The sequence below is a fragment of the Pantherophis guttatus genome, chromosome 6 (genome assembly GCF_059756535.1).
Source record: "Pantherophis guttatus breed Tessera chromosome 6, ASM5975653v1, whole genome shotgun sequence".
In the NCBI taxonomy this organism is placed as follows: Eukaryota; Metazoa; Chordata; class Lepidosauria; order Squamata; family Colubridae; genus Pantherophis; species Pantherophis guttatus.
This window is the reverse complement of record NC_142068.1, coordinates 57,523,006-57,543,701: the sequence shown is the minus strand read 5'-3', so window position 1 is coordinate 57,543,701 and position 20,696 is coordinate 57,523,006. Positions and strand designations below refer to the sequence as shown.

Here is a 20,696-nt window from a genome sequence, read left to right as displayed (position 1 = left end):
TAATAACAACATTGCCCTATTTTTGTGTGTGTGTGTGTGTATGTGGATATGATCAGCCCCAGAGGGAGGGAAGAACAAAATTAGTTTGAAAACATGGTGAATTTCTATATTTCTATAGAAATATCTAATTTTTATATAGTAGACCAGGGTGTCAAACTCCCGACAATACATTGTCATCACGTGATGTACTTCAACTTTTTTCCTCTTCGCTAAACCATGGGTGGGTGAGGCCAGCGCGTGACCCAGACAGCTCGTGGGCTGCATGTTTTGACTCCCCTGTATTAGACAGAGGGACACAACTGAAGTGTTTTTATTTTTCTTACTTTTGAACTGGACCCATGTGTAATATGACCTTATGTATTGGACCAGCAAGATGGGGGATTAAGGTTTCTTTGAAATGTTGCCTGCTGTATATTGGAATGTTCTTTTTGACAAGGGCTCTCTCAAGAAGAGCACTCAACTTTTTTTTATTCTTTGAATTATTATACTTTGAATTATTATTCAAAGAAGTGATTTGGTCAATGAAATAATGAAATCACGCAAGAGGCTAAAAAGTTGGTTTTATCCGGAGTCCTCCCATTTAAGACGCGTAACTTGTTTTGTTTGCTTGCAAGTACACTGATATTGAAGAGAGGTATGTCTAAGGCTTTAAGAAGGGTATCTGTGTAAAGGTGACTATGAGAAAAGGTGACTTTTGAAAAGGTGACCATGAGGTATTCATCTGGCTTAAATCATCCATTCATTTTCAGATATGTTTTCTTAATAGCACCCAAACTCTTACCATAGATTTGAGACCTTCGTCAAAAAATATTCTTGATAGAAAGTAAAGAGTTTCTAGTTTTATTCTAAAAATAGGTGGGCACAAATAGTAGGAATAGCATCACATCAATATTATAGTCATTCAGGAAGAAAATAAACATAGATAAGGAAAAGCATGACCTTGGGATGAAACCCTGCACCTGTTCAACTAATCGCATTGAAATACCTGAAAGCACATGAACAGATGAGCTCCCAGGTAAAACTGAAACCCCAAGACCACACTAGCTACCATACATCCACAGTTATGGCTGCTCACTGCAAAGGCTTTGGGGATTCTGCAGTGACAGCTAAAAATAAGTAAAGCCATAGAGTTATCACAACTCTGTTTTGCTACTTTCCATGCATCACAATGAACGTTTTTCAGTGTTTCACTGAAGCACAGAAGATATCCCAATAAAAAATGTTGAGCACCTTTTTAATAGAACTCCTAATGTACCATTCTGGAAATGTATACAGAATATGCAAGTGATTTACAAAATCTGTAGCTATCTGGCCATTAGGGACAACTACTGCAAAACTTTTCAAACATGGATAGGCAAAATTTATGCCTTTGCATATTTATTGAATAAAGGCAAATAATCCTGATATTATGCTGGTGTTATATCTATTCATAATTTCTTCCATTGCCTATATATTCAGATATGTAGGATCACTCCTTATCCAATGTTTGAGATACTCTACCCTCCAAAATTCTTGCCCTTAAAAACTGCACAATCTTTTTTTCCAAAAAATTCTATGCGATTTAAGTGTATGATTTTAGCAGCTTTTCTTTGATTATGATTTTTTTACAATCGATTTATTTCAAAAGGGCTTATCTATTCCAACTTTTATTGAAAAGATCACAAAAGGGAGGGATGAAAATAAAAGCCATCTTTTACAGAAATATGCTTGCTACATTCATAGACAATGTGCAATGTGCAGGCCATGAGACACTAAGAGCATTGTTGCGATGGCTTGATCAAAAAAGCTTCCAATAGTCTAGCTAGCTATTAGAGAAGAAGAAAAAATGTTTAATTCATTGCAAGATTTTAATATATTATATCCTCTTCTATAGTCAGAGGTGGTATTCCTTACAATCCCTACTGGTTTGCAACTGTTAGTGCACGCACGCTTCATTCACACTTGCCCTGTCCGTGCATGGGCCCAGTCTTCCGCGCATGCACTTTGCTGCCACGCGCACCTTCCACACATGCGCCTGGCCTCAAAAAAGTGCCTAAATAGGATGGCATAGAGCCGGTTTCCGCAACCGGTTCGGGCAAACTGGTGCAAACCAGCTGAATACTACCTCTATCTATAGTACCATATCAACATTTCTTAAACATTGAAAATTGTATCATATTTTTCCTTCTCTGCTTCAAGAGATACATATTTTCAGTGCAGTGCTGATTAAGATGGTCGTAGAAATTAGGGGTGGATCACAATTTTTACGATCTTGGGAAAGATCTCCAGCTAGGCATCCCTAACTCCAATATCTATTTTACTTTGATGTCCAATGTTGCAGAGAAGTTCCAAAACCAAGAAAGTTAGTTGTACAAAAACACTCGATGGAATTCAGTTTTTTTTTAACTCATTGTATATTAGTGATTTTCTGTGAAGTAACAAGCTGGTTCATCAAATGGAAGTGTGCTTTTCTTCCCCTTATAGAAATAAAGCATATCCAATCCCTTTCTTATTATAAAGAAGACAAATTTCTTATTATAAAGAAGACAAATGCAAACTAGCATTACTGTTTCTGAATCAAAGGGGACCCAGGAACAATGGAGAATCCATTCGAGAAGTTTCACTTTTGCTACAGAAATGGGAAGAATGAGATCTATGTATATTAGCAGCTATGGTATCAAATAATTGCCCTTCATGCATGTACATAGTGTCATAGAATATCCTTACAAATATGGTGCTTGAGAAAGATACAAAAAACTGCAGGTGCAGCAGACACATTTTGAAACAAACAAATTTACTAAGTGCCTATTGTGCAGAAGAAACATTAAGCATTCCCAAACCGACTGCCACACATTCATCAAGGCAACAGAAACGATTAAGCAAGTGTGACTGTAGCTCACTAAGTCATTTTCTCCAAGGATTTGGGGAAGGATTGTTGTGTTCCACAGGATTCTAGAGTGTCGGTTTAAAATAACTCATTGAGCTCCAAACTAAACGACTATATGCTCAAAGGAGACACACATACACGCACATACACACACACACACGATATTGGGTTTTTCCAGAGTGTCCGGATGATTTTTTTTTCAGTACATGTTATTGCCAGCTGACAGTTTCAGCAGCTTTGCATAATTGTGCTGTCAATTATGTCAGGAAGGACGGATGTCTGAATATTTCTGCTCTCCCGATTCTGAAAGTTGAAAACTTTTATTTCACTATAGCCAGTCCTGATGGATTTGCAAAACATTATATGCAGCACTCAAACACACTAACACACTAACACACACATACACGCATGCACACACCATATCCGTACAGCAAACATTTGTTTGCTTAGACCATTAGGAGATAAGCAGAGGAAGATAAACATGCAGCTCTAACTGCATTTAGAATGATGAGATAAACAAAATTGTCTTTTTTACATGTTGAATGTCTCTAAGAAAAGTAAATAAAGAGTCAGTCACAGATGACAATGTCTATTAGTTCTTAGAAGAAGGCTTTGATAACCCTTAACAGCCAGTCTGGTCCATTGGAGTAAGACTGGTTATGTCACTCTCTTTCAGCCTCATGTGGCTGTTATGAATGTGCTATGTTTTGCAAAGCAAATATACGCACGAAGGCGCTTCATAAATAATGGTTAGTAATAGTTAATAATATTTCAAGAGTTTCAATTCTGCCTTACACGCTTTAATTAATAATCACTTCCTTGGAGCAATCTTATTGGAATATTTAAAAAAAAAACATAGGAAACAGAAAAGGGAAAATAACAACAGAGGACACACATGAGTGCAAAGAAAAGGGTCAGTAAAAGTAAAAAGGCAAGAAAGGTAGAATCGCAGCTGTTAAAAAACACTGATTATGCAAAGATACCATTTGAGTTTGGCGGAATGTATGAAAGAGCTAAAAGTTCATCCTGCATATGTATTAGTCATACTGGACCTTCTGTTATCCCTTCTAGAGGAAGGCTGGTAGCATTATCAGCGGTAGATGTGTCTTCTTTCTTCATTGATGTCTGAATTAGTAGACTGACATACGGTTTGTGGCAAGCCATGTTGCCCAAAGGAGGGTAATGCTGTCTGTAGCAAATGTAAGCAAATACAAGGCCGATGACTCCTCCAACGAAAGCATCTAGGTGTGAGGAAAGCAAAAGAAAAGAAAGATATATTACTATTGAAAGAATAACTTAGGAATGCTCCAAAGTTAGTTTGGGGTTTCCTACTTGAGGATTATTTTTATGATGCCTTCAGAAAAACACCTGACATGTAGGCAGAAAAAAATATTAGCAAATCCCCAAGAAGTAATAGGTTGTGTGGGGTAAACATTCCCAAAGGCGGTTAACGGGATTGGCAAGAATCTCAGGCTAAAATAAATACTTTAGGGGAGTTCAACATGCACTATTGTTTCTACAGCCTATTTTTATTCAAATGTGTAGGTAAAGTTTGCATCAGCAGTCAACTTCCTTAAACAGCTACTTCCCCTCCAGCTACATACAATACATGTGCACTCTGTACTTTTTCCAGAATCACACAGCTGTTTCAAAGAGATACAGCTTGTACTATGTTGAATTCAAAGCATTTCACTGTTGTAATAAATATTCTACTTTGGCTCTCTCTCAGTGCTGCCTAGCCACCATTTTAATATACCATTCTCTACTGCAGAAACATGAAGCAGTTCCAAAGAAAATGGGAATTAAGATGGCAGCTAACCCAAGATGCCCAATAAGAATTGCATTAATATAGCCTATGAATGAGTCAACCGCTATCAAAAGAATCTTTGACCAATTCCTTAAAATAGCATCCAAATAAGATCAAACAAATTTAACCAGGAAAGCCATTAAGATTATGTTCCAGTAATCTATATGTATCCCGATATAGACAGGACAATCATATGCGTGTATGAAGAAGTGAGCTGATTGGAAGGAGATTTAGCACAGAATTATGAAAGCTCTTCTTAACATTAAATATAGTTAACCAGTAAAATTCATTGAGACAGAAGCCATAATCTTGGATGGCTTTAAAAGGGGATAACCTCATGGATGGATGGTCTATAAAGACTTAGTTCTGAAGATTCATTGTTACCTTCAGATTGGGGCAGTGTTGTTCCAAGTCCTGGCTGCTTGGGAACAAGCACATCATAGGGCTGTATCTATAATTTGGGAAAGACCTTAGGAGATGGATGATGTTGCCTAGGAAATGGTCTGATAACACACAGCATAACTTGCAGCTGGATAGTGGGTGGAGCAAGAGGTTCAAAAGGGACTCTCTCTAAGTCTTCAGGCTATAAAAGTGATGGCAAGAGAATTGCACTTTCAAGATTCTGTTATGGTAGCTTTACCATAAAGCAGAATTGGTTCATCTGTTGTCCATTTCCTGGTAAGACTGATCAATGTCTGTCTGGCTGTTGTGAGAAATGAAACAATGAACTAAGATGGACTTTGGCTTGACTACAGTCCTGCTGATAAACTCAGTATGCTTTTCAGGATTATTTCTTGTTCATCTAGGAGGCTAACTTGAAATACATTTCCAAAGCACTTACACAATCACCAATCCACTAAACATTTTGTGTACATGTCTGGAAAGGGGAAATTAGTAACTAATAAAAGATCTTGTATAAAAACAGCAGATGCAGGGAGGAATACCAATAAGAGTCTTTACTGTTCTGCTGTGTGGTTTTACCCAAGATAGAAACTCCAGCACTACAAAATTATGCCTGTTATATGATATGCTGATATGCAGCACAAGGATTGAATCACTTAAAGTAAAGCAATTCTGTGAAAAAAAGGAGCTGTTACAGCACTCCTCCACTCTGCCATAAGCAGCAACATGGGATGAGATTTCATTATCATCTGTATAACACAAATCATTTGCATTCCAATTTTTTCCCCTTTTCTCCCAAGAGTAAAATCTTATAAATGGAAACATTTCAAACCGGCCAGAGTTGCTGGAAGTCAGGCAGCATATACATTTAACAAACAACAATTGTATAAGCACAGGCTCGTGTGAAGCTTTTAGAAAGCTGGACTCCTATCAGTAAGTTACTCATACTTGACACAAAGAGAAAGCATTATAGGAGTTCCAAATTTCATTTCATCTAAAAGTTCACTTCTATCACTTTCTGAATGGCCTGAATCAGTATTAATGGTGTGCAGTAGTGCTGTGTATATAGCACAGTGCTTCCATTAAACCATCTGATACACTCAGTCTATGCTTAGATGCCGGAATATATAGACTTCAGCTACTATTTTCCAAAAGAATCTCTGCCATGTAATCCCATTAACACAAATATAGAATAGATAAAAGCCATAATATATCTTTATAATTCTATTAAGAAAGAGGATTTAAGGCCCCTAGATCATTTCATGGTATCAGAGATTGGGCAAAACAACAGTCATTCTAAGCACCTACCATAATAGCAACAATGACAAGAGTGGGCCTGCTTATAAATATCCAACCGGGAAAGTCAAATCCAACATTGTATAAACTGATTTATACACATCAAAGTATATATCTTTTAAACCTTTATGGCTAATGCAATTGACTTCATAGAATATAATATAGGTTTCATAAATAGTCATTTGGTAATTTTCAGTTTTAGCTTTTAAAATTATTTTACACAAATGCTAGGCCTAATTAGATCCTTAATATTTTTCTAGGACAGTGTTTCTCAACTTTGGTGGCTTGAAGATGGGTGGACTTCAACTCCCAGAATCCCCCAGCCAGCAGCGCTGGGGGAAGTCCACCTATCTTCAAGCTTCCAAGGTTGAGAAACACTGTTCTAGGATCAATGTAAAGGCCTACCAAGGAGAAGAATAGAGATAGTCTTCGACTTACAACTACAATTTATCCCAAAATATCTGTTGCTAAGCAAGACAGTTGGTAATGACTCTTGACCCATTTTACAACCTTTCTTGCCACGGTTATTAAGTGAATCACCACAGTTGTTAAGTTAGTAGTACAATTGTTAAGTGAACCTGGCTTCCCTAATGACTTTGCTTGACAGAACATCACAAAAGGTGATCACATGTCCAACTACCATAAACTGCAACTATCATAAATATGAGTCCCTTTCCAAGCATCTCAATTTTGATCCCATGAGCATGAGGATACTGCACTCATCATAAGCATGAAAAGCTACCATAAGTCACTATTTTTAGTGCCATAATTTGAGGGCTATCTAAAATTTAAAAAGATGGCTTCTATTCTAAGGTAAAGTATTTTGTTTAGGTTCAAAGACATTTGGTAGATTCAGCAGCTAAAAAAACCTATTTAAGCAAAACAATTTGAAATGTTCAAACATAAGGAAATCTTTTTTTAAGTTGTGATCTTAAATCTTATATTACAAGACAATGAATTAAAGACTTAACAAATGGTGCGGATAGCTGTAAATTAAATCCTGAAACTAATTAAAGTATGATTTTGTGCTCAAATTATTTTAAGTCAGATACGATTTCATTATCTCAATGAAATAAGGCATTAGGATCTTTAAGTCTTTTGAAATATCTAAATGTAGTTTTAAAACAAACAGCATTTTTAATCGCATGGAGTTATTTTCTAACTTTTTAAATAAATAAAAATAAAATAAAATGAGAGCACTGCTACTTTCAAATAAGTGAAATGCTGAGTATTAACATGACTTTTACATTTCAATGGTAGGAAATCAAATAAAAGCAGTCTAGTATGCTGAATGGGTAAAGGAAAAGAATGATTTTGCCTCTCCATATTAATATTCCTGTTGCAAAAATCTGTGGTGTTCCCTACACATCTGTCAAACGCATACAATTTTGTGAAGAATGTTTTTTCCAATTCTTGTTTGCAACCCTTACACTTCCAATTTATGCTTGTGAACAGATGATATAAAGGGAAATATGGAAAATACTAAAACAAAGAATACCTCAAATAGCCTTGCTCACTATAAATTATGCCTTGTTCTTGTAATGGAGACATTACGAGAACTCTTGTACCTCAGACAAGGATCTCCTATAGTTTTGTTTCTCTGTGTGGATTTTGTGTTGTTTGTATTTATTAATTGTAAACATAAATTTTATCTTGCTTACCATAAAGAGGTACGTTTATTGGGTGCATTTCTCCTTTGCATATATTCTATATAACCATTTATAGGTTAAGAGAATTGAAAAATTTGCATATCTTACATTTTCAGAGTGCTGAGGGACAAAATAAGTATCTTGTCAAGAGGTATGCCATATCCTGGATCTCGCAGTGGGCCCCAGGTACTTGAAAAACCCTATTTGTGAAAATCTCTTCAGATCCATTTGAATCCCTGATATTTTTATGTATTTTTACGTACCAGACATATTTTTTATTTACAATGGATTTTCAATTGTTGTTAGATTGTCTATGCACATCTGTTCATTAAAAATATTTTTAGATAATTAAAAAAGAGATCATTTTTAAAAACAGTGAAGTAGAATACCCATAGATATTCTGACATGATTAATTAAATTAACTACTACTGCTGCTGTGGAGGCACAATGCAGTAATGCAGGCTATTTCTGCTGACTGCTGGCTTCCAGCAGTTCGGCAGTTTGAATGTCACTAGGCTCAAGGTTGACTCAGCCTTCCATCCTTCCGAAGTTAGTAAAACCAAGACCCAGATTGTTGGGGTCAATATGCTGACTCTGTAAACCGCTTAGGGCTGTGAAGTGGTATACAAGTCTAAGTGCTATTGCTACTATTGGAACTCTGAGAGGTTTACAACTCATTTAAAACATGAAAAATATGACGATTAAAACAATAAGAATAAAAAAAGCAGAGAAAGCAGGATAATGTTTTCAATCTTAAATTGAAAGGAAAGTTGAAAGCCATTCTGATCTCAGAAGGAACATCATTTCAAAGGGCAGATACTGCCATAGAGAAGATGTGTGGCACTGCTTAAGTGAAAGAGTGGTCAAGCAGATATTATGAGAGACAGATGCATGTAACCAAGCACTATGCCATGTAGGGCTTTATAGGTATCAATCACCATCTTGAATCATACCTGGAAGCAAACTGGCAATCTCACAAAGCAGAAGTATCACAAGGGCATTTTGAGGCCATCTGTTTACACCACTGTATGCTGGACCAGTTGAAGTTTCCATGTGGTCTTCAAGGACAGTATCATAAGATATGATATACCAAATTATATATAACTAATTTTGAGCATCCAACGGGAGGGAAGCCCTGCCACTAAGGACTTCCTGGGTAAACCTAGAGCAAGATGAGAACATTTCTGTGGCTAGGATCACATAAAAAGCTTTCACTGTAATCTCAGGGACTTCATGTAATGTAAAAACTGGGCTTAGCACAAGTGTGTGTGTGTGTGTGTGTGTGTGTGTGTGTGTGTGTGTGTGTATGTTTTCTTTTTGGCTGCCCAAACTCAGCAATTGTGCTGTTTCTATTGGCAAATCATTTGAGATGAGGCTCTGGAAGCCACAAACACTGAATAGAAGATCTATACGTGTCCATGATCTAATCTGCATCAGTTTATCTGCAGTTATAATTAATGTAATTCTTGTAATCATCTACAGAGTAGTTTCTACAAGAATTTCCTTTCCCTAAAGCTTACGACTTAACATACTTATTGTAAAACAACAACAAAGTCTTCATTTTCTATCCGATTTTTAAGGTTTTGTTCTTTATCTCTAGAGATACTTATTATGGTGAATCAAAGATGAAAATGTATAATTATTCCCATTAGCACATCCAGATCTCATTCCCATTTGGAAAATTACAATCAGATCAATATGTTGGATATGTAGGCATCTCTCTGTAAAATTTAAATCTCCTAAAATAGCCAGTAATTGTTAAAGCAACTACAGGTAGTCCTTGATTTATGACTACAATTAAGTCCAAAATGTCAGTTGCTAAGCAAGGCAGTTGTGCCCCATTTTACAACTTTTTCCACACACAATTGTTAAGTGAATCACTCCAGTTGTTGTGAATCATGGTGGTGAATCTGGTGTTCCCCATTGACTTTGCTTGTTGGAAGCCAACTGGCAAGGTTACAAAGATGATCACAGTGCAATTGGCATAAATGCATCTGAATTTTGATCATGTGACTCTGGGGATGCTGCAAAGGTTATAAGTGTGAAAACCAGTCATAAGTCAATTTTTTCAGTGTCATTGCCCACTAGTTATTATTACTGTTATGGTTGGTTGCATAGACTGGATTTGGGATTTTTATTGATTTAGCAAGTCATGTCTCTTTTCTGCTCTTCATTTGGTCATTCTTGTAGGCCAGTTCCCCATTGTCTCCAATATTCAATAAGCCTTAATGGCATACTAACTTCAGTGCAACTTCTTCACTGTCCTTCAGATGTTCTTCCAATGCTTTTTTTACTTCTTCAAATATCTGGTATACTTGCAATATTCAACGCCCGCTTATATTCCTTGGTAAGTAGAGTCTTCGAGTAATAGAATCAATACGCTATTGAAGACCCATCCACAGCGGGGTGGGTGTTTATTCACACATAAACATAAACAAGAACAGATGGAAAACAGATGGAAAGCAGGAGAATCAACCAATCAGGGTAACACTATCCAAAAAAAACCACCTGTTTAGCGTCACTGTCAAAGTTGGAAATCTAGACAGCAATTTCTTAAGCCAGCTTCGTTTCTGGCTGGTTTCAGCATGAAGACAAGCAGCTTAACGCTGCTGAGTAGAATTGATTTTTGTCCAACCATTAGTTCAGGATGTGACCCATTTGGATCAGCATTAAGATCATCATTAGAAAAACACGCCATTAATAAATTCTCTTTCTTCCTCCCCCAATACACACTCAGAAAAAATGCAGCTAGTTGAGTTATTCCAGTTCTATCTCTTTCAACTTCAAAGACAAGCATATGCTGCTGTAATGGACACATAGTAGTCCCCTTGGGTGCAATCTATTTCCACTATTTAGAAATTGTAATTGCACAGTACTTATTTTATCATGTGAATAATTGTGCCTCTTGGTGGAATACATTTCTTAAAACCATACTTCAGTATGAATTCATCCAGAAAACCTGACTAGCCATATTATTTTTACACTGAATATCTGTGTGCGTAATAATATCTACATATTGACTTTTCTAAATTTTGCTACAGCTTCCAATATACAAGTGCTGGACAACTAGCAGCCCACAAACTCTTTGTTACAAACTCTGGAGCTCCTGGAATTGCTTAAGATCAATCTAACAAAAGAAACAAGGTTGGCTAAGGCATTGGGTAGGCTTGCCATACTAAAGGACAAAAATAGAAATAGATATCCTTGATAATTAACCTCTCTATGAAAAAATGCCCCCATTCGTATCATGATGTTATGGCCATACAAATCTCTGGGCCATAGCTACCAGAATTTATTCAAGAATACTACCATATTTACCAATCTCTATAATGTGCGAGTGAAGCTTGAATATACAAGTTAATGTATAGTTATCTGCAGTGAAATCTAACACAAAAATAGTTAGAATTATGCTTGCTATTCTTCCTGTAATTCACATTAGCTACTCAATACATTTTAACAGCTTTTCTTAACTTGATTCTGCAGTTCTGTTAAGACTACAATGTCCATGCTTGCGTGGAATTCAGGGAGTTGCAATTCAAATACATCTAAAGCAGGGGTGAAATCTAAAAAAATTTGCTACCAGTTCTGTGGGTGTGGCTTAATTAGTGGGCAGGGCTTGGTGGTAAGGTGACTGTGTGGGCATGGCCAAATCAATGTCACTTCTTTGCCCTTTTTTAACCTACAAAACACAACACAACACAACTGGCTCACCCACAATGTAAAAGCTGCTGTGCTAGACCCAAAATGGCCCCTGCAACAAGCAGGAACCTCACACAGCCACAAAAAGCCCAAAAAACCATCTTTCACACACAAAATTCCACATACAGCTTTGTGAGATTTTGTGTGTTTGTGTAGTTAGAGTGAAACACTACAGAAACATTCTAAATCGCAGAAAGCTGCACAAATATTATTTTATTTTTTATTTTATTTTTATTTTATTTTGAATTTGTATACCGCCCTTCTCCCTGAGGACTCAGGGCGGTGAACAGCCAAGTAAAAACATCAAGTACAAATATTAAAATACAGTTAAAATATACATATATAAATTTGGCCCCATTAATTAAAAACAATAAACAAAACACTTAAAAACACTTAAAAAATTAGGCCAGCCCGGCTTGCTGGAAAAGGAAGGTTTTAAGGGCACGGCGGAAGGCACTGAGGTCTTGGATTCTCCTTATCTCTGGAGGCAATTGATTCCAGAGGGTAGGTGCCCCCACAGAGAAGGCCCTCCCCCTGGGGGTCACCAGCCTGCACTGTTTGGCTGATGGCACTTGGAGGAGGCCCTCTCTGTGGGAGCGCACGGGTCGATGGGAGATCGTCGGTGGCAGCAGGCGGTCTCAAAGATAGCTAGGCCCTATGCCATGGAGCGCTTTAAAGGTGATAACCAACACCTTGAAGCGCACCCGGAAGACCACTGGGAGCCAGTGCAGCTCGCGCAGGAGCGGTGTTACATGGGAGCGCCAGGCTGCTCCCGTCACTACCCGCGCTGCTGCATTCTGGACCAGTTGGAGCCTCCGGGTGCTCCTCAAGGGGAGCCCCATGTAGAGAGCGTTGCAGTAGTCAAGGCGAGAGGTGACGAGGGCATGATTTTTATTTTTATATAAAAGGAGCTAAATTTAAAACTTCATAAACTTTAAATGGCTAGGTCTAAAAAAAGGACAACTAAAAAAAAAACCCAATTAACTATTTTTTTAAAGCTCCCAAAGGGGAAAAAAACTTACCCAATAGAACAGGGTTCTCCAACCTTGGCAACTTTAAGACTTGTGAACTTCAACTCCCAGAATTCCTCAGCCAGCTTTGCTGGGAGTTGAAGTCCACAAGTCTTAAAGTTGCCAAGGTTGGAGACCCCTGTAATAGAAGGTACAAGGCAGGCAGGAAGGCAGGCAGGCAGATAGAGCTGCTCACCGATGAGCTTGTTTGCAGGCAGAAAGATTCAGTTGCTTGCTGATGCAATGGATTGCAGGTATTACAGCAAGCGAAGCAAGGCAGGTGTTGCGACCAGCAGCTAAGGTAAGCAAGCGGGGGGGGATTTTTGCTACCGGTTAGCAGGCAATTCAGCTGGGATCGTCAGCGCTTGGATCATCAGAGCCATTTAAAAGAAAAAAAAGGCTCTGATGATCGCGCGGCTCAGCTGGGCATGGGGGGCGGGGGCAGGGATTTTTGCTACCAGTTCTCCGAACTGCCCGCCACCATCACTACCTACTTGCCCGAGCCAGTCCGAACCAGGAGCATTTCACTCCTGATCTAAAGGACGTGTTGACTTGGTAAACCACCACATGCCCTAACATAAATTAATAGCACACAGGGAGCAGAATTAAACCTTAATAATTTTGACACCCTAACTGCTGATTATTACAAGTTTCTGGATTTAATTCAGAGCTGCACATGTGGAATTTCATTCAGGTAATGCTCCCATTGTTGAAGGGCGAAGTAAAATACCACTGATGATTCCTTCCTTTTAGACTTCTAAAAATCTTTTCAAGAACTCTTCAAAACTGCTTCATTAAGTTTTTCCTCTTGTTGTTAAATATTTAAAATCTAGGAGTTACAGTACAGACTAATACATTTCCTACTTGGTGTCATTTATAGATTCAAGAACCTTTGCCCAACATGATTAAAGAAAGCTCCAAAGATCATTTAAAAAGAAAATTGAGGGACTATGCACTCCTGTAAAAGTACATTGTCTTCATGGATTAGAAAAGCAACCTGAATCTCTTTGTCTACAATTTGTTATCTAGGGTAAGCTCCACTGGACAGAGTGAAAACCTACTTTCACGAAGAGTTCGGCTGTGTTGAACTCTACATATCTATAGAAAAGAAAAAAGTGGTTTCACACCAGCATCTCGTTTTATTTTCTCATCTGATCTCATATTCTTTCAATGATTGAGTTAGCAATTTTTCAGGACATATGAAGCAGTTCTCCCATGCTAAACCACGTTACGTTTGATCTTGGTCCTCACAGCCTGTCTAAATCGTATTCCAGAAAAAGCAATGACAATAAGAGAAGGCAGGGATTACTATGACTCACCTTGCCAGTGATGCTTGTAATCGCACATGCGTGATAGAGCAATCATCATGGCACAATAAAGAGGTAGAATTGCTGCACAGAGCCGCCAGCTTTTCCCACGACCTTTTTCAGTGAAGCAGTGCAGCTTGCCAGCCAAGTAGAAAGTGGTAAAGCCAAGGCCTGAAAATGCAACTGCCAAAGGAAGAAGAGAACAGGGAACCAGGAGGTGAAATAGCACAGCAGAATGCCACAATGCCAGAGAACATAGCTCATTGCTGTAGAAAACAAGCTTTACAAGTGACATAGGCAATTATTCTATGCCATTAACTAGAAATTCTATCTAGGCATTTCTCTATAACTTTGACCTGAAACTAAAAGACATGAGCTCTGTTGTACCATCTTGCTCTCCTGCGATTTATTTTTTTTAAAAAAAATCTCATTCAGTTCAGGTTTAGCTCCTAACACTGCGCCACTGCATTTCTTCAACGCATTGCAAATAAAACCGTTTCAGATTATATTGCTATTTTGCAACCCAAAGCCTGCAAGCTATTGTGTGCAATTATCAAAGAGCTGCTTTTGATTTTTAATAACCCAAAAAATGGATTATCTGTTTGCAAGGAAAGCAAGAAAGTGAGATGAAACTCATATGCTGTATTAAATTATAATTGGATCCTCCTGTGGCCAATATTGGATTTAACCATGATGCAGCTGTGATTTAATTATGTTCCAAAATATTCTACTCATAACTGTGTTGGAGAGGCGGTTAGAAATAGCAACATTCACAAATCCCATTTCTGAAAGGGAGATGACAGGAATCTTTTTTTTTGAAAAAAAATTGGTCTATAACTAATCAGTAATAAATCAACAGGGATGTTTATCCTGCTATATGTGCAAAAGGTGCTCACTTCTGATCTCCTATTTAGGGTACAGAATGAATACATGTTGCAACATCTATAATTTCAAACTTGTGCTACAGAGATTTAATTGACCTGGAACTAATGTTGTCCAGTCATATTTTCTCAAACATTAATTAGCTTGATAAATAATTGTAGTACCCATATATAAATATACCCATATATGCTAATATATATATAGGTTATTAACCTTCTCCTCAGTGATATATTCTCTGCCTTGTTCCCTATATATATATTTAATTAAATCTCTACAGAGATTTAATTGACCTGGAACTAATGTTGTCCAGTCATATTTTCTCAAACATTAATTAGCTTGATAAATAATTGTAGTACCCATATATAAATATACCCATATATGCTAATATATATATATAGGTTATTAACCTTCTCCTCAGTGATATATTCTCTGCCTTGTTCCATATATATATATATATATATATATATATATATATATATATATATATATATATATATATATATATATAGGGAACAAGGCAGAGAATATATCACTGAGGAGAAGGTTAATAACCTGGAAACTAGCAAAGGAAATATATTTGTTAACTAACCATGATTTAGAAATCAGGTGCAAAACCTAACTGTTTTTTCCAATTATGATTTACAGTTTGCTGAATTCATGAAAACATTACTGAAATATGATTGAGAATCCCCATAGATGTTTAAAATATTAGCCTTAAAACAGCCAACAATTTTCATTTTCCATGAGATTTCCAGATATCATCCATTAAAAAAAAATAACATCCTTGCAGAAATACAGCTGGAAGATTATTGGCTAATGATCTCTGTAGAGCAGCTAATACGTTACATTACTTTCATTACGGACCTTGTAAGATACTCTGTCAATAGAAATGAATTCCAAGTAACTATGCAGAAGAACACAAAGTTTTCACCAGGGGATGGTGAGCAGATGTCAAGACAAAAGAACATTCCTGCGGGAAAATAATGTTTAGTGAATTACTGCCACAGCAGTTGTGTTGTGTCACAGTAGCCACTTACCCAAATGCAGACTGATATGAATATTTTCCTCCAGATGTCCCTGCTCCTCTAGCTTATTTTAGTTATTATTAGGGATTAATGGTTGCACTTCCAAACATGCCATAGGCTGAAGTATTTTTTTTATTTTCTAGACATGCCCATAAGACATAGGTGAGCATTCAAGGCATTTTGATAAAAAAAATGCCTTGTTACAAATTACACATGTGCTCCAGTACATCTAAACTTTAAAGCAATATATATCTATTATATCTATCTGTCTGTCTGTCTGTCTGTCTGTCTGTCTATCTATCTATCATCTATCTATCATCTAGCTAGCTAGCTAACTAACTAGCTATCTCTGTCTATAATCATTTTAGAAATGTATAAGGCTGCCCAACTCTAATAATCCTACCATACAGTAGAAAAATGAAATACCCATCACCCACACTAAGTACCGCTGTACTACGAATAATACCTACATCATGGAAGAGGGAAACCCTACTCCTGGGTACCCAAAGTCTTCCAGAAATAATAAGATCTTGACAGTTTTTATTAACACCCACAGAGTTGGTGCTGATCTAATCTGAAATAGAACACTATTTCAAATGGAATGGCAGCAATATAAAGATCCCAAATGGAAAAGAGAATAGACAATAGACAATACAATTAATATTATATGTGTATTTGTGTACACACATACGCACACGCACACACCACTGTATATGTATATTGTATGTATATTACATTTAAAGGTCACTGAATACCAAATGACTCTAGCAAGCTTACATACTAAAAGTTATAAACAATAAAATAAAATAAAAAGGTAATGAATATCTAGAATAACACAACACAGCATCCCAAAACTGACAGGAGTTCAGCAGCCATTGTATTCCCAGGTCTGGAAACCAAAGCCATTTTTTTAAAAGACTTACAGAATACATACCATACAGATGAGGGGAAGACATATAGATCCTTTGGGGAATGTTCCAGAGGGCAGGCAAAGCTGATACAATACCTTTACTTTCAATTAAAAGTTGGTATTTGAAGGGCATCAAGGACCATGCCTACTGACACATTGCTGATTTATGAGTACCATGTTGCTCAAACCTTCTCTGGTAGTACAGAAATAGTCCTGAGATAGGAGCCATCCATGATTCTTGCCTTCAGATTTCAATCTCAAAATCTTGGCTCGCTTTAAAGCATTTATAGAGATCCCTAATTTCAAATATATATTTTGTTTAGAATAACTCTTCGTAAAGGATGCTCTGAACAGAATTCCCGTGTGAAGCAGTTACAAGTAACATCTTGTGAAGCATATTATTCAGCCAAAGAAAATTTGTACCGTAATAACAAACTGTTAGTTAATGGACTTACTCAGTTTATTTCAGGAAATTCTTTAAAAACAACAACAACAATGTTCATACTGCTCTTTTTAACCAAGTCAGAAGCATAAACCTCAATACATGTCTATTCTCCTGAGAGTGACTCATAAGTATGCCCAACGTACATAAATCTTGCAGTTAACCAGCCTGAAGTACTTCTGATGTACTGATCCCTTTTCCCACATAGATAAAACTGCAAAGCATTTCTAGCTTTATGTTTCCTTTTGTAAAGCATCAACAGGTGTCCATTTGACACAGAAAAAAAAATTGGCAGTTCTAGTTTGGGTCTTTTTACAATCTGGTGCCCTTCTATATGAGACAGCTAAAATAATCATGGCTAGTAATCTTTGTTCTGATCAGTTCTACCAACCAAAATGGTTGTTGGAGAAAGGCTAGAATCTAGGAATATAAAAATAAATGCATTAGGTTTTTTTTTAAAGACATAAAAATCCTCAATAGATTCTTCCAGACTACGGATGGCCATAACAATTAGACACCACTGGCATTCTTAATTTTTGCAGCAATTATTAAACAACAACATTAGGGAGATGTGTTCAGGACTGGTTACACTATAAATAAAGTTATGTCAGTGGTAAAAAAATATATAATTGTACTAGAAACATAAGGCGTACATTACAAGTATATTAATTATGCAAGTTAACTTCCCATGCTGATTCAAAATAGCTTAAGAAAGAGTACATCCAGTTACTAAGTTGGAAGGCTGCAGACTAAAATGAAAGGGGGGGAGCAGGAAGAAAGCAGTGGCAAATTACTTCTGGTGAAATTAGTTGCTGTTTTCTGCCAAGAAATCAACAACAGAGTGGGCTCCTGTTGTTACCAAGAGTTGGCTCAATTTGAGGGAGATTTTATCTTATTAAACATCTTTGTGTTTAAAATTGTTAATATTAGGAAGCAGACATCAAAATCTACAGAGCATCTCCTACTGATCTGGAGACGTTTTTAAAACACACAGAAAATAAAATTGGAAAGAACAAAACAAAAGAAGAATCCAGGCGTCTTTTCATTATTCACACATTCTGAACCTGTTAGATTTATGGAATATCTCTTCTAATGTGAAAAAGTGTTCATGAGCTTGTTTATTTATTTATTCTCTTATAGCAGAAGTCATAACTATTTCCCATTAACTTATTCATTCATAAAAAGCCAAGAAGCGTTCCCCCCCGCCCCCGATTAAGAATTTTTCTGGCCTTTTTAGAAACAATACAGAGTGTTGTTGCTTTCAGCAACAATTCAGTGTCAATGATAATAGAATAAAAATATATTCTTCCTTTTTCTGGAAGAAGAAACTTGAATGTTCTGGTGTGTGCAAGAGTATGTGTGATCACCACGTCAAGAGCATATGCCCGAAGGACAAATTCCGAGATGTATCCTGAAATTATGAGAAAAGTGATTTAAAAGTCATTCTAATAAACTAAATTGGCTTTTGAAAGGAAAGAGAATGAATAAATCATTTCGTTTTTTAAAAGATAATTATGAATGTCCCCATGCTGCACTTCAAGGAAGTCAATTATAAGTACAGAACTTCCTTGAGCTTAACTTTTCCAAAAAATATCCTCTCTGGAGGTTTTATAAAGTACAAGATGTGCTTCTTTTTTTCCCTTTCAACAAACGCAAACGATAATTAAGAAGGGGCCACAAATTAGTTGATCCATGGGACATATAAGCCCTTTTGTGTTAGACTTCAATGTTTAGGGGGGAAACTCTCTTGTGAAAAGAAATTTGAAACAAAATAGGCTGAATTTTATTAATATTAAGTTAAAACTAAAAGGTGGTCTTGACTCAGGAATCTTAGTACCATTCTTGGGTAGCTCTCTCTCTCTCTCTCTCTCCCTCCCTCCCTCCCTCCCTGGAATAAATTTTAAGAAAACCCGTGAAGCTAACATCTAGAGTGGTGAGTCCAAAGGATACAGTTCATTTCTACAGCATACATTGAGTTGACCAAATACTCTTTTCTTAAAATATTTATTGGGAAGGATTAAGGCTTAATCTTTTCAGTCTTTAGCCCAAGAATATTGGTTGGGTTGCAGTTGTTTTTACCTTAGCCTGTTTGTGGCATAGCCAATTTAATTTTAAGTCAGTGTTGTATCTGGTACAATTTACAAATAACAAACTTCTGAAGGTTCTTACAGTATTGGGGTTAAATATCAGTGGCATTGGGGTGTAAATCCTGCAAAGGATTGTCCTGCAAGGCTGGAACTACTGAATCACCAAAGTTATGATTTAGTAACTTATTACCCGATAAAAAAAGATCTCTTATTTATCCAACTTCCAGGTCAGAGAAATAATTCTATGTGAGGCTTCTGTTTGGAAGATAACAATCCCAAGATAATTCTGGTTATTGCAAAGTTTATATTTGTAGCCTGCAGAATGTTTATCCTGTTGACAGCAAAGTAGACTATGCATGATCTCAAGTCTTTTTCTTATGCATGTTACACCGTCATTTATATTACAAGCTGTATTGTTTTCTTTTTTAATTAGGCTTGAGTCTATGATCTGCAAAGAAGTTTGACTGACTGGCCTTAGCCTGTTGTGTAAAACCAGCCACTGTAATTTGCAAACCATAATTTCTATTTTGGTGTTATGACAAAAAGGCCACTCTAGATTATTCCACACACCAATAGTTAAAATAACTCATTATGTAGCACTTTCATGTTAACTCACAATTCTGAATTTCATATATTTAGTTTCTTGAAAATAAAAGTTATGTCACGGATTAACAATGTCTAGGTGTGAGGCTAGATTATCTATATTTAGAGGATAATAGAACAGAATTCTTTATTGGCCGTGATTGGACACACACAAGGATGGTTTTCAAATGGGACAGCACTATCCTTTCAAAGGTTTTCATAACTACAGATGTTACAACAACTGGTCTGTAGTCATTCAGTTCCTTGATGGTGGGCTTCTTCGGCACTGAGATGATAGTAGAGTGTTTGAAGCAATAAGGAACATAGCACATCTCTAGGGATTTATTGAAGATTCGGGTGAAGATTCGGGCCAATTGATCAGCACAGACTTTTAAGCAAGAAGGAATTACCTTGTCTGCGCCTGGAGCTTCTCCTGGCTTTTGTCTGTGAAATAAGTCTTGCACTTCCTTTTCTGTGATCACTAGGGGTTGTGAACCCAATGGGATGGAGTCAGTTGAAGGAGGTTTGGCTGTTGTTAGTGTATCTGAGATGGGGGTTGTGGTTATAGGTAGCTGTAGTTTCCTTTCAAACCTGCAGTAAAACACGTTCAGATCATCTGCCAGTTGTTGATTTCCTTCAGCCTGGGAAGGAGGTGTGCCATAAATGATAATATTTCAAGTTTTCCACATGTTTGCTGGTTCATTTGTTGAGAACTGATTCTTTAGCTTTTCA

The 20,696-nt window shown here is 36.9% G+C and overlaps 1 protein-coding gene across 1 annotated transcript in view; it reads right to left on the bottom strand.

Moving 5' to 3' along the window:
- Positions 1–307: 307 nt before the first annotated feature.
- PLPP4 (phospholipid phosphatase 4) overlaps positions 308–20,696 on the bottom strand; it is a 132,174-nt gene continuing 111,785 nt past the window's right edge. The window contains exons 6-7 of the mRNA XM_034440276.3: positions 14,049–14,219; positions 308–4,107 (exon numbers count right to left, since the gene is read on the bottom strand). Of these exons, the coding sequence (XP_034296167.2) occupies positions 3,908–4,107; positions 14,049–14,219 (371 nt within the window). The 3' untranslated portion in view covers positions 308–3,907. The remainder of the gene's footprint in view (positions 4,108–14,048; positions 14,220–20,696) is intronic.